The sequence below is a fragment of the Chiloscyllium punctatum genome, chromosome 4 (assembly GCF_047496795.1).
Source record: "Chiloscyllium punctatum isolate Juve2018m chromosome 4, sChiPun1.3, whole genome shotgun sequence".
Lineage (NCBI taxonomy): Eukaryota > Metazoa > Chordata > Chondrichthyes > Orectolobiformes > Hemiscylliidae > Chiloscyllium > Chiloscyllium punctatum.
The window spans coordinates 37,229,426-37,244,511 of NC_092742.1; the positions used below are offsets into that span (position 1 = coordinate 37,229,426).

Sequence of the window (15,086 nt, forward strand, 5' to 3'; positions counted from 1 at the left end):
GCAATTAGTGCACTTTATCACAACAATCACTTTATCACATTTCAGGTAGACAAGGTAGACTGGACCTCTTGGACATGTGTTTTGGGTACTTCGTGTGAAGGTATCTGGCCCATGGTAAGCGAGGTCACAGATGTTTCTGCATCCTGTCTTACTAGTAACAAAAAGGTGCTTGTTACAGGGGATGACTTTGGATTTGTGAAGTTGTTCCGATATCCAGTGAAGGTAATTGCACTTTCATTTTTACTTTGATTGTTAGAATAGTGTATTTCTGTGCAAATTGTATTTTAATAAATGAAAACAGGAAAAATATAAGCAATTAAGTTATTAGTGCTTTGCTTGAGTGGAATTAATTATTATTTTACTCATTTATGTAAAATAAGCAAGTGAGGTTTGTTGTCACTTATCTTTTGAAAATAAACCAGCATTTCTGAATGAAGAGTAATGGTCAGAAAGTCCTTTTTTGTTTGCTGGTTATTTATCAGCTGTCCTACCAAAAAATCATTTTTGGTAATTCATCAAGATTAATTGAGACTGTGGCATATTTGTTTAAATACTTTATAGCCATTATTGACAGACACTTGTCATCATAAATGTTAATCAAAGTATTTTTAACTTGTTTTCTCTTTGAATTAAGGGCAAATATGGGAAATTCAAAAGATATGTGGCTCACAGCACACATGTTACCAATGTACGTTGGACACATGACGATGGTTTGCTTGTTACAGTTGGGGGACCAGACACAACAGTGATGATTTGGACACATGAGTTGGATGGGTACAAGCAAGCCATTCAATATGATAGTGAAGAGTCTGATTTTGATTCTGATGAAGATGGAGGTAGGTATTATTTATATTTTTTAAAACATCAGATTCATTCATATGCACCTAAACAAGGAAGAAAGAAACACAGTCAATAGCTGAAGAAGAGTCATATTGGACTCAAAATATTAACTGTTTCTCTCACTACAGAAGGTGGCCAAGCAACAGTTGTTAAGAAGGATTACAGTTGAAACAGTTGTTAAGAAGGATTACAGCCTTATAGGATCCTTGGGTTTATAAATAGAGGCATAGAGTACAAAAGTAAGGAATTGAGGTGACACCTCTACAAATCATTGAGTGTACCACGTTTGCAGTATTGTATTCAGTTCTGGGCACCTTATTTAAGGAAGGATGTTAAAGTCCTGGAAAGATTGCGGGGGACATTCATAGAGTCATAGAGATGTACAGCATGGAAACAGGCTCTTCGGTCCAACCTGTCCATGCTGACCAGACATCCCAACCCATTCTAGTCCCACCTGCCAGCACCCGGCCCATATCCCTCCAAACCCTTCCTATTCATATACTCATCCAAATGCCTTTTAAATGTTTCAATTGAACCAGCCTCAACCACTTCCTCTGGCAGCTCATTCCATACACGTACCACCCTCTGTGTGAAAACTTTGCCCCTTAGGTCTCTTTTATATCTTTCCCCGCTCACCCTAAAAATATGCCCTCCAGGTCTGGACTCCCCGACCCCAGGGAAAAGACTTTATCTATTTATCTTATCCATGCCCCTCTATAATTTTGTAAACCTCTAGAAGGTCACCCCTCAACCTCTGACACTCCAGGAAAATCAGCCCCAGCCTGTTCGGCCTCTCCCTATAGCTCAAATCCTCCAACCCTGGCAACGTCCTTGTAAATCTTTTCTGAACCCTTTCAAGTTTCACAACATTTTTCTGAGAGGTTGGAGACCAGAATTGCATATAATATTCCAACAGTGGCCTAATCAATGTCCTGTACAGCTGCAACATGACCTCCCAACTCCTGTACTCAATACTCTTGACCAATAAAAAAAGGATACCAAACGCCTTCCTCACTATCCTATCTACCTGTGACTCCACTTTCAAGGAGCTATGAACCTGCACTCCAAGGTCTCTTATTCAGCAACACTCCCTAGGACCTTACTATTAAGTGTATAGGTCCTGCTAAGATTTGCTTTCCCAAAATGCAGCACCTAGCATTTATCTGAATTAAGCTCCATCTGCCACTTCTCAGCCCATTGGCCCATCTGGTTGTAATCTGAAGTAACCCTCTTCGCTGTCCACTACAACTCCAATTTTGATGTCATCTGCAAACTTACTAACTGTACCTCTTATGCTCACATCCAAATCATTTATGTAAATGACAAAAAGTATTGGGCCCAGCACTGATCCTGTGGCACTCCACTGGTCACAGGCCTCCACTCTGAAAAACAACCCTCCACCACCACCCTCTGTCTTCTACCTTTGAGCCAATTCTGTATCCAAATGTCTAGTTCTCTCTGTATTCCATGAGATCTAACCTTGCTAACCAGTCTCCTATGGGGAACCTTGTCGAACGCCTTACTGAAGTCCATATAGATCACATCTATGTCTCTGCCCTCATCAATCCTCTTTGTTCCTTCTTCAAAAAACTCAATCAAGTTTGTGAGACATGATTTCTCATGCACGAAGCCATGTTGACTATCCCTCTTCAGTCTTTCCCTTTCCAAATACATATACATCCTGTCCCTCAGGATTCTCTCCAACAACTTGCCCACCACCGACGTCAGGCTCACTGGTCTATAGTTTCCTGGCTTGTCCTTACCACCCTTCTTAAACAGTGACACCATGCTTGCCAACCTCCAGTCTTCCAGCACCTTATCTGTGACTATTGATGATACAAATATCTCAGCAAGAGGCCCAGCAATCACTTCTCTAGCTTCTCACAGAGTTCTAGGGTGCAACTGATCAGGACGTAGGGATTTATCCACCTTTATGCGTTTCAAGACATCCAGCACTTCCTCCTCTGTAATATGGACATTTTGCAAGGTGTCACCATCTAAATCCCTACAGTCTATATCTTCCATATCCTTTTCCACAGTAATTACTGATGCAAAATACTCATTTAGTGTCTCCCCCATTTTCTGTGTCTCCACACAAAGGCCACCTTGCTGATCTTTGAGGGGCCCTATTCTCTCCCTTTTGTCCTTAACGTATTTGTAAAAACCCTTTGGATTCTCCTTAATTCTATTTGCCAAAGCTTCCCAAGTTCCCTTTTTGCCCTCCTGATTTCCCTCTTAAGTATACTTCTACTGCCTTTACACTCTTCTAAGGATTCACTCAATCTATCCTGTCTATACTTTTCATATGCTTCCTTCTTTTTCTTAGCGAAATCCTCAATTTCTTTAGTCATCCAGCATTCCCTATACCTATCAGCCTTTCCTTTCACCCTAACAGGAATATACTTTCTCTGGATTCTTGTTATCTCATTCCTGATGGCTTCCCATTTTCCAGCCTTCCCTTTACCTGTGAATATCTGCCCCCAATCAGTTTTTGAAAGTTCTTGCCTAATACCATCAAAATTAGCCTTTCTCCAATTTAGACCTTCAACTTTTAGATGTGGTCTATCCTTTTCCATCACTATTTTAAATGTAATGGAATTATGGCACTCCCCCACTGATACCTCAGTCACCTGCCCTGCCTTATTCACTAGATTGGTACCATGAGTGAGGGATTTTAAATACATGGAAAGGTTAGTGAAATTAGGCTTATTCTCCTTGGAGCAGGGAAAATTAAGAGGTGACCTTATTGAGGTGTTCAAAGTTATGAACAATATTGATGGGACATAAAAGGTTACTTTGTCCCTGCTAGTTGATATGTCAGTAACTGTAGGGTCACAATTTCATTGATTATCAGCAAGATAGTTATGAATGAGCTGATGAGAAACTTCTTTACTCTGATTGGTTACAATTTGGAAAGTGCTGCCCAGGAAAGTGATGGGGTGGATTTAAAGGAGGTTTCAAGAGAGAGCTGGATATATATTTGAAAGTGAACTTAGAGGTAAACAGACATACAGCTGGAGAATGGGACTAGGTGGGTAACTCTTTTGGGAGTGGGCGCAGTGGGTCAAATGGCCTCCTTTTGTATTGTAAAATTCTGTTATTTTATATTGCAGCCCTGCTGAGTTTCTCCAGCATTTATGCTTTTTAATTTCATACTTCCAGCATCTGTAGTATTTATATTTTATGACCAAAACTTTGGTATAGTTTCTTTCAGTGTTTTTTTTGGTCAAATTAAATGTCCCTAATGTTCTCTAATCAACCCCTTTCTTTTTCACAATTTTAAAGCTATGAATTAAGGTTTTGCAATCCTTCAGCAATTCACAATTCAATCCATTAAAAATGAATGGATTAGCACCTTTGTTCAAATAAAAATAAATCATGTATAAGCAAGTTGATGTATTTATTTCTAAAATTGCAATGAAATTTCATTCCATTCCATTCTAAATGCTGCCAGGTTTCTATGACCTTTTTGAGTAAATGAGTGTTTGGACACCTTGACAGGTATTGTGAGGGGAGAAAGTGAGGACTGCAGATGCTGGAGTATTGTGAGGGAACAACATCCCCTAAAATGCAGATAATTAGTGCATAGAGATGTGAGATAAACACATGGTCCAGAAAAGCAAATTTTGTTAGGATTCACTACTTCAATGAATTACCCACAACCTTTAACCATACTACATTAAAATTATTAAAAATAAAACAGTAGTCCTTTTTCTTAAGTTGCTGAGTCATCTGTGTATTTGGAAGGAGACCTGTAATTAAAGTGTGCTATATATTGAGTCAACTTCGTCTGAATTAGCTTCTTCCTATATTTCGCATCTGGGTAGGAACTCTAGTAAATAGGAACAACATTATCAATATCTGGATGTGCATCAAAATAACTGCGCCTTTGTGAAATACATTTGGTAGGTAAGTTGTAACGAGTGATGTTCCATAGGGATCAGTATTGGGATCTCAACATTTTAGGGTTTATTTAAATTACTTGGATAAAGGCATCAATGATATGGTTGCTAAGTTTATTGATGACATAAATAGGTAGGAAAGTAAGATGTAAAAAGGATATAAGGTGGTGACAAAGGGATACATGTACGCTAGTTGAGTGAGCAAAGACCTGGCAAATGGAGGAAGATGTGGGAAAATGTGAAATGCAGGAAAAATAAAATAAAAGCATCCAAATGACTAATAGAGTTCTGAGATACAGAGAGATCTGGTTGTCCTAATGCATGAAATAGAAGGTTAGTATGCAGGTACAGAAAATAGTTAGGAACTCTAATAGATTGTTATTGCTTATTGCAAAGGGTCAATAAAAAGAAATGTAGGGAGATTATGCTTCACAGGCATTAATGAGCGCACATCTGGAGTACTGAGCACAAGATTTATTTAAGCAAGATGTAAATACATTGGAAGCAGTTCAGAGAAGGTTTACTAGACTAATGCCTGGAATGGTTAGGTTATCTTATTAAAAAGGTCAGACAGACTAGCTTGATGTGCAGGTGCTGGTGTTGAACTGGGGTGGACAAAGTTAAAGATCATACAACACCAGTTATAGTCCAACAGGTTTATTTGGAAGTACAAGCTTTTGGAGCACTGCTCTTTCGTCAGGTAGCTGGTGGGGCAGGATCATAGGGCACAAAATTTATAATAAAAGATTTGAAGTGTCATAGAATTGATGCAATGTATTGAACAAACCTGGATTGCTGTTAAGTCTTTAATCACTTAGAATGGGGATGCAGATTTTGATTGATTTTATATGTAAATCCCAGAACTTCTTTCAAGTCAGAGTCCTGAGTTAACTTAAGGTTTTAGAAGTATTTAAAAAAGGTGACATCTCAGCTCAGACAATGCATTAAAGTTGTGAGATTAGAGTCTGTCTGTATCCCACCCTTGAGTCAGACTGGTTCTATTAGCAAAATAGGAATTTATATTGACTGCCTATAGATTGTATGCTTTCTGAACAAAATAGAATGTATCTGCAAATACAAATCTGCAAATGTAAATTCACCCCATAGACTTATATGGATATGTGCATGTGAGTGGGGTGAAGAGAGAGAGAGAGACACTGTGTGAGAGTGAGAGTGGGGAGAATGTGTATGTGTGTGTGTGCATGAGTGTGACAGAATATATGCCTGGGAGAGGCTGTGTGCGTGAGTGTGAGGATGGGTGTGTGTGTCTCAGAGAGCGAGTTTGTGAGTATGATCATGTCTAAGAGTGTGTGTGTACGTGTGTGTGTGTGTGAGGGTGTATAGCATAGTGCGGTCACCTATAGTGTAACATGAACCCAAGACTAGACTTGAATCCACTGAAGTTCAGAAGAGTGGGTGGTGACTTCATTGAAACATAAGATCCTGAAGGGGCTTGACAGAGTGCATGTGGAAAGGATGTTTTCTCTTGTGGGAGAAACTCAGGGTCACCATTTTTAAAAAAAGGGGTATCCAATTTGAAACAGAGATACTGAGAATATTTTTTCTCACATAGGATCACAAGTTTTTGGAACTCTCTTCTGAAAATGGTCATGGAAAAAGTCCTCAAATATTTTTACAGTGGAGGAAACAGTGTTTCAATATTTTTGTGCTGGATGTGGATAAATCCTTGATAAGAAAGGGTTGAAAAGTTATCAGTGTAGGAGGGATTTATGCAGTACTTAGGTCAACCATGACCTTATTGAACAACAGAGCAGGCCTTAGGAGCCAATTCCTGTTCACATGTCCTCTGATCCAATTAAAAGAAAAAAATAGTAGTTCAAGTAGTGATTTTCAGCCATTGTCCCTTTGGATTAAATATTGCATCAATCATCATACATTTTTAGTAATTGATGATTAATTCAAAAAGAGTAAAATTACACTTAACACCTTAATATTTTTAAATGATTGTTTCCTTCCTAGTTTAAATTTCTTGAATTTTGCATGAGTCGTTATAAAGATTAATGTGCATTAGCCATTAATACATAATATTTATTGTTGTAGGTTATGACAGTGATGTTACCCGGGAAAATGAAATCAATTACACCATTAGGGCCTTAACCACAAGTCTTCGTCCGATGTCTGGAATCAAGCCTCACTTACAGCAAAAAGAACCTTCTCAAGAAGAAAGGTACTTATATCGAAAAGAAAATTTGAGTTTCCACAAAGACAGCATTTTAATTCATATGGATTATAGCTTTTGGAAGGTTTTGGTACTTGAGCAAAACTTTTACAAAACTTGAGTAAGTTATCAGTAAGGGTGTTCATAAATTTTTGCATCAAGTTAGTATGTACACTGAAATAATGTTTTCCAGTATTATTTCAAGTTTCCAGGCATTGGATTCAAATTTATTAAATGGATTTACTGGTGGTTTCTGAAATTTAGTGAAATCTGGACACTATAATCATTTTTCTTGGAAAATATGCCAACAATTTATCTAATTTGTCAGCTACTTCAGGAAAAGGTTTCATTTTGGGTCTTTTTAGATGTACAGTGTTATGCTGGTATTAACAGTTATCATGGCAACAATAAAATTCCACATAACATCAGCACTAACTTGATTATTGTAGATTAATCAGATGAAGTCAAACTCTACACTTTAATTTAGTTTATTTGCTCCTCTTGCCCAGTTTTTAAAAATGTTTCATTCTCAATTTCTGACTATGAAAATTTAATATAATTTTACTTGGTGCTTTGTATAGTAATTCCATAAATCAGTTTCACTGTAGAAAAATAATACTTGTTATTTCAATTATTACTTTACCACTGCTGCAAAGTTTTCAATTATTGTCAAGTTTTACAATTTCTTTATTTAGTTTTGTCTACATTACCAACCTGAGATGATTCTTTAGACATGAACAGTTCAGTTCATGAATGACCAGCTAAATGATCCACATCAACAGTATGGTTTATTTCTTCTTAACATTTACTTCTCCATCATTAATCATAAATGTTGGTTTAGTTGAGATTACAAGGTTGTGAAATCCAGCTCCATAATGCTGCAGGAGTCGATACTATGGACTCCATATGTGCTCTAAGTGGGATGCCCATCCTGCTCAAGTGCACATGCCATGTATGTAGCAAAAGCTTCCAGGTCATGATATTGAAAGCTTATTCTGGATGACTTGATGCTTACATTTCAAACTTGGATTGTATGGGTTCACAGAATGCATTTGCTTGTCACTGTTAAATAAATATACATGCAGTTGTATGAGGGAGCTGCCACTAAAGTTATTTAAGTGACTTGCCATCAAACTTGCAGATAAGAGCTTTCAACTAACTTCAGCTATTGCAAAGCTTGAGGGAATACTATTGGGTGTTTTGGCAGCAATTGTGATGGGCTGGTGGATTTGGCAATAAATGTTACTGCACACATAGGAGGGTAGAGAGTATGGTGATCTGCACATGAGAATATAGGGACAGGAGTAGGCCATTCAGCCTCTTGAGCCTGTTCTGCCATTCAGTGAGATCGAGACTTAACTGTGATGTAATTCAATGTCCCTGTCTTAAGGCCCATATCCCTTAATATATTTGCTTAACAAAAATGTATCTATTTATTGGCCACACAAATACTTGCGGCAGATATTGGACAAGCATATCATGGAGTGTGGTGGGACAAAAAGTAAATGTTGTGTGACGTTTGAGCTAGACTTTTCCATGTTCCCTGACAATTACAGGAAGCTGTCTGATAGCCCAATTCATGCAGCCATCATCTTGGCAAGTATATTCTTCAGTGCTATCCTGCATGGCACCCAATCAGTCTTCATCTGAAAATCAATGAGGTCGCACACAGACTATCCTTTCCCATACGTGCTAAGGAACTCATAACATGCTGACCACATGTGAACTCAAAGATGCTTGCAGTGCTAACATTGGAACAAATGCCTGTGAACCTCAGATAAAGTGCAAAGGAATATGGGAGTAGCAGTCAAACCCAGTGAGCTTGCTCCACTATTCAATATGATCATGGCTGAACAACCACTTCAATGCCTTTTCCCCACATTATTACCTGCATCTACCTTGTCTATCCCTTTAAGTACTATAGAATATAGTAGAAGAGCATCATAGAATCCCTATAATGCAGATAGAGGTCAATCAGCGCATCGAGTCACCAAACCTCTGAAGAGCATCCCACCCAGGTCAGCAACCACCCCCCCTCTACCCTGAATTCCCCGTAACCCCATATTTACCATGGCTAATCCATTTTGTTTGCATTTCCTTGCACACAACGGGGCAATTTAGTATGCCTAACCTGCACATATTTCAGTGAGATTGATAGTGATTCTTTGAAACTCTTGAGAATACAGGCCTAGTTTTCCTAAATGTTTTCGCAGAACAATCCTGCCATCCTGGGATTAAGTTTGATGAACCTTAATTGCATCCTCTCTATGATAATAACACCCTTCCTAACGTAAAGGGAGCAAAACCACTTACAATATTCCAAATGAATCGGCAAAACAATTCTAGGTAGGAGTGAAAGGAACAGGGTGGTCATTATGGGGGACTTCAGCTTCCCCAACATTGACTGGAAATACTATAACTCTAGTACATCGGATGGATCAGTTTTTGTCCAATGTGTACAGGAGGGTTTCCTGACACAGTATGTCGAAGGGCCGACAAGAGGGGAGGCCACACTGGATCTGGGACTTGGTAATGAACCAGACGAGGTGTTCAATTTAGTGGTAGGTGAGTACTTTGGAGAAAGTAACCATCGTTCGGTTACATTTAGCTTAACAATGGAAAAGGGTAGGTGCATGTCACATGGCAAGAGTTATTGATGGGAGAAGGGCAATTATAATGCAATTAGGCAAGACTTAGGTTGCATAGAATGGGGCAGCAAAATGCAGGGGATGGGTCAATCGAAATGTGGAGATGGTTTAAGGAACAGATATTGTATGTCCTTAATAGGTATGTCCCTGTCAGGCTGGGAGGAAGTGATAAGGTAAGGGAACCATGGTTTACTACAGAAATTGCATCTCTTGTTAAGAGGAAGAAGGAGGCTTATGTGACGATGAGACAAGGTGGTTCAGATGAGGCAATGGAGAGTTACAGATCAGCTAGGAAGGATTCAAAGAGAGAGTTAAGATATTAGACTAGAAAGGATCGAGGTTAGTTACAAACAGGTGTTATCAATTCTAGAAGGAGTGAAAGTAGACAAGTCCCCTGGGCAGGATGAGATTTATCCGAGGATTCTCTGGGAAGCTAGAGAGGAGATAGCAGAGCTTTTGGCTTTAATCTTTGAGTGGTCATTGTCTACAGGTTTAGTACCACAGGACTGGAGGATTGCAAATGTTGTGCCCCTGTTCAAGAAGGGCAGTAGAGATGACCCAGGTAACTATAGACCAGTGAGCCTTACGTATTTTGTAGGAAAAGTTTTGGAAAGGATTATAAGAGATAGAATTTATTATGATCTAGCAAGCAACAATTTGATTGCAGATAGCCCACATGGTTTCGTCAAGGGCAGGTCATGTCTCACAAACCTCACTGAGTTTTTTGAGAAGATGACCACGCATGTGGATGAGGGTAGGGCAGTTGATGTGACGTACATGGAATTCAGTAAAGTCTTTGATAAGGTTCCACATGGCGGGCTGTTGGAGAAAATACTGAGGCATGGGATTGAGGGTGATTTAACAGTTTGGATTAGAAACTGGCTTTCTGAAAGAAGGCAGCGAGTGGTGGTTAATGGAAAATATTCAGCCTGGAGTCCAGTTACTAGTGGTGTGCCACAAGGATCTGTTTTGGGACCACTACTGTTTGTCATTTTTATAAATGACTTGGACGCAGGCATAGGTGGATGGGTTAGTAAGTTTGCACATGACACTAAAGTCGGTGGAGTAGTGGACAGTGTGGAAGAATGTTGCAGGTTGCAGGGGGACTTGGATAAACTGCAGAATTGGGCTGAGAGGTGGCAAATGGAGTTCAATGCAGAGAAATGTGAGGTGATTCACTTTGGGAAGAATAACAGGAAGGCAGAGTACTGGGTCATTGGAAAGATTCTTGGTAGTGTGGATGTGCAGAGGGATCTTGGAGTCTGCGTACAGAGATGCCTGCAAGTTGCCACTCAGGTTGATAGTACTGTTAAGAAGGCATACAGTATGTTAGGTATTTTTGGTAGAGGGATTGAGTTCCGGAGCCGTAATGACATGTTGCAACTATACAAAATGCTAGTGTGGCCACGCTTGGAAGATTGTATACAGTTCTGGTCACCCCATTACAGGAAGGATGTAGAAACATTGGAAAAGGTGCAGAGAAGATTTACCAGGATGTTGCCTGGTCTGGAGGGAGGCTCTTATGAGGAAAGGCTGAGAGACTTGGGTCTGTTCTCATTGGAAAGAAGAAGGCTAAGAGGTGATTTGATAGAGACATACAAGATGATCAGAGGATTAGATAGGGTGGACAATGAAAGTCTTTTTTCTAGGATGATGACGTCACCTTGTACGAGGAGGCATAGCTACAAATTGAGTGGTGATAGATTTAAGACCGATGTCAGAGGCAGGTTCTTTACTCAGAGAGTGGTTAGGGCATGGAATGCCCTGCCTGCCAATGCAGTTAACCCAGCCACATTAGGGAGATGGGCTTAGTGTAGGAGGATGAGCTTAGATTAGTTCACAGGTTGGCACAACATCGAGGGCCGAAATGTCCTGTTCTGTGCTGTATTCTATGTTCTCTGTTCTAAATGTGATCTAATAAAGCTGTTATATAATTGAAGGAAGATTTTGCTAATCATGTATGCAAATCCTCTTGTGAAATAAGCTAACATGCCATTAATCTTCATTTTGCTTACTGAGCTTGCATGTTAGTCTTCAATGAATCATTGACAAGAACACGTGTCCCTTTGTAAATCTACACTTTCTAGTCTCTTACCACCCTGTAGATGAATCTAATGTAGGCCATCAAAGCTAAACTTAAATCTGTCTACCCTAACAACTAGTTATTGCACTTTCAACACGATCATTAGATGACTTTTTGAGAAGAATCTTTCATCCATGGTTAAATAAAGATGTTAAGGAACGTATAAGCTTGAAATAAACATTCAGCAAATCTACATAGATTTGTGGTAGATTGGTCAGATTTTAAGAAGCAAAGTATAAACTAAATAAAGAGGAAGAAGTTGGAATATGAGAGAAAGCTAGTTAATAATATAAAAGGAGATAGTAACAGTTTCAACAAGTATTTAAACAAGACAAAAAAAAAACTACACCTCCTGTTGATCCTCTGGAGAGTGAATCTGGGAAATGGTAATAGATAACAATGAAATGACCGAGGTGTTGAACAATTATTTTGGGCTAAATTTAGTACTTTGCACAAGTGTGGTGGTGGGTAACTGCCACTCCACCCCAACTGGCAAGAAGGACCATCAGATCACACTCCAAACAGTCACTTAAGAGCAAACTGGGGGCTTGTCAGGCTATTAGATGCCTCAGCATTATGTCCTACCCTGCCAGAGGCTCAGTTAGTTGGACTTAGAGACAATGTCAGAAGCAAGCTTTATACAGAAAAGAACATTTAACCTGTACCTTTGAAACCGCAACTGAATTATACTGTGTCTGAGAAGTTGGGAAGTCGGTGAGAAGTTGAGAACAATTAGATAGCTCTAAGTTGATGGAACTGATAAAGCAAACAAGGAATTAGTAGGCAGTTTAGTGTTGGAGTCAAGGGGCTCCAGAAATGTCCCAAGAACTGTGTGTCATTAAGAGTTCAGTGTAGCTGTGAGTGATGATGAAAAAGCCCACAACTAATACTTGTCAGTAATATGTTTTGATTCCATCTGTTTGATGTGTTTTCTGGGATGTTCAACCAATGTTATCAGTATTTGCTTCATGTTATATTTGTCATGTTAGTATATAAGTCACATCTATACTAACACAGTATAAATCTTTGTTGTCAATCTTTGCGTGTTTATTTAAGTTATATTTATAGTAAGCTTATTATTCTTTGATAAAAGAAATCTGGCTGAATTCTTTCTAATACTAAACAAGATACAGTCTAAAATCTATATAAGTATCTATAGCAGCACCCTGATTTAAAATTTTAATTTATGGAGACAATGGAGGAGTGGGACTAGAAAGGAACTGATACACACCCCAATGTTGGAGGTAAAACTTCCCAAAGATATTTGAAAATTAAGCAGTGGGAGGGAGGAATTTAAAACAATCACCAACAGAGAAAATGTAGTGGGAAAACAATTAGAGCTAAATGATGACACGTCTTTAGGAGTGAGCCTGCATTCCAGAATCCTAAAAGAAATGGCTTCAGAGATAGTAATGTGAATATTATAATCTTCCAAAATTCCTTAGATTCTGTTAGGTCCATGCAGAGTGCAAAATAGCTTGTAAAACATTTATTCAAGAATGGAGAGACAATCGGTAGAAAATTCTAGGCCGGTAAGGCTAAAGTCTGTCACAGGGACATTGCGAGAATCCATTATTAAGGAGGTGATACTTAAAACATCATAATATGATCAGGCAGAGTCATCATGGCTTTGTGAAAAGAAAATTGTCGTTACAAGCATATGAAGAACTCTTTGAGGAAGTAATGAGAAAGGTGGATGCAGGGAAACAAATAGATTTGGATTTTCAAAAGACGTTTGATAGATGCCACATCAAAGGTTGTTGCACAGAATATGAGCTGATGCAAGAGTTCACAATAGTATGGATAAAGAATTGGTTAGCTAACAGGAAGCAATGATTAGGTGTAATTGGGTCTATTTTTGCTTTGGTAAGCTGATACTGGTGGAATGCCAGAGGGATCAATGGCAGGGCCTCAATCTATTCCAAAGAAATTTATAATCTACGTCAATATCTTGGATGAAGGGATTTAATATATGGTTGCATTGAATGTGTGGTTGCTAATTTTGGTGGTGGCACAAAAATAGATAGGAAAGTAAGTTTTGAAAAGGGGGCAATGTGCATGCAAAGTGATACAGACAGGTTAAGTGAGTAGGCAAAATTTTAACAGATTGATTATGATGTGGGAGAAAGTGAACTCATTCACTTTAGCAGGAAGAATAGATAAGTAGTACATTAATTAAATAAAGAGATACTATAAATTCAATGTTATAGTGGGATAGGTGTCCTGGTACACGATCTCACATTAGAATGCAGATACAGCAAATGATTGGGAAAGTGTAGGGAATGTTTCATTCCTTTTGTAAGAAATAAAAGTGGGAAAGTTTTACTGCAGCTATAAAGGGCAAATGTGAGACCACATCAGGAGTACAGTGTATAGTTTTGGTCTGTATTTTTGTAAAGGAAAATACAATTGTATCAGAAGACGTTCAAAGAAGGTTCAACTGACACATTCCTGGGATGAAAGGCTGACCTTATGAAGACAAGGTTGAACAGGTTGGGCCTATGGCCATTGGATTTTTGAAAAATGGGAGATGATCTTATTGTTATATACAAGATCCTGATTGGACTTGAAAGAGTGGATACTTTTTGTGGGGAGACTAGAGTTAGTGGACCCAGTTTAAGGAGAAGAGGCTGCCTTTTAAGATGTCGTTTTTCACTCAGGTTATCAGCATATAGAATTCTCTTCCTCAGAACGCAATAGAGGCTGTATTTAACTTTATTCAAGATAGTTGAAGAGACTTTTTCATAGAATCCCTACAGTTTGGCCAAATGAGTCCACACCTACCTTCTGAACAGCATACCTTACCTACCCTTGTAACCCTGTATTTCCCACAGCTAGCTTACCTGTCCCTGGACACTATAAGCAATTTAGCACGACCAATCCACCTAACCTGTATATCTTTAGAGTGTGGGAGAAAACTGGAGCACCCAGAGGAAACCCACACAGATTTGGGGAGAATGTGCAAAACTTCACACAATCGCTCGAGAGTGGAATTGAACCCAGGCCCTGGTGCTGTGAGGCAGCAGTGCTAACCGCTGAGCCACCATGCCGCCGTTTATTATGTAAGGGAGTCTAAGACTTTGGGCACAAAAGTGAAGTTGATATCAGATCCAGATGAATCATGATCTTACTGAATGGTGTAACAGGTTTGAATTGCCAATATCTTGAAGACCCAAGTTTCTGTGACACACCTAGAAAACCTACATGAAGTATTACTCTCCCAAGTCAAGGCCTATTGAACTTAATTTAACCTGAATTAATAGCCAACACCCTTCAGCTGTTACTATTTTTGGAAATTACTCCCCTCTAGCCTAACACATACCCTCCCACCCACCTGACAAGGACTGTACTAAGTCAAGAAAGCAACCCACCACCACCTTCTCAAGGGCAATTGAGGATGGGAAATAATACTGGTTTAGCTAGTCACATCTACA

The 15,086-nt window shown here is 39.1% G+C and overlaps 1 protein-coding gene across 2 annotated transcripts in view; it reads left to right on the forward strand.

Annotated features, from left to right (window-relative positions):
• Window positions 1-15,086, forward strand: part of LOC140476194 (echinoderm microtubule-associated protein-like 5) — a 230,028-nt gene that overhangs the window by 151,196 nt on the left and 63,746 nt on the right. For both annotated transcript variants that reach the window (XM_072568398.1, XM_072568400.1), the window contains exons 25-27: window positions 46-222; window positions 635-836; window positions 6,804-6,930. In XM_072568398.1, the coding sequence (XP_072424499.1) occupies window positions 46-222; window positions 635-836; window positions 6,804-6,930 (506 nt within the window). The remainder of the gene's footprint in view (window positions 1-45; window positions 223-634; window positions 837-6,803; window positions 6,931-15,086) is intronic.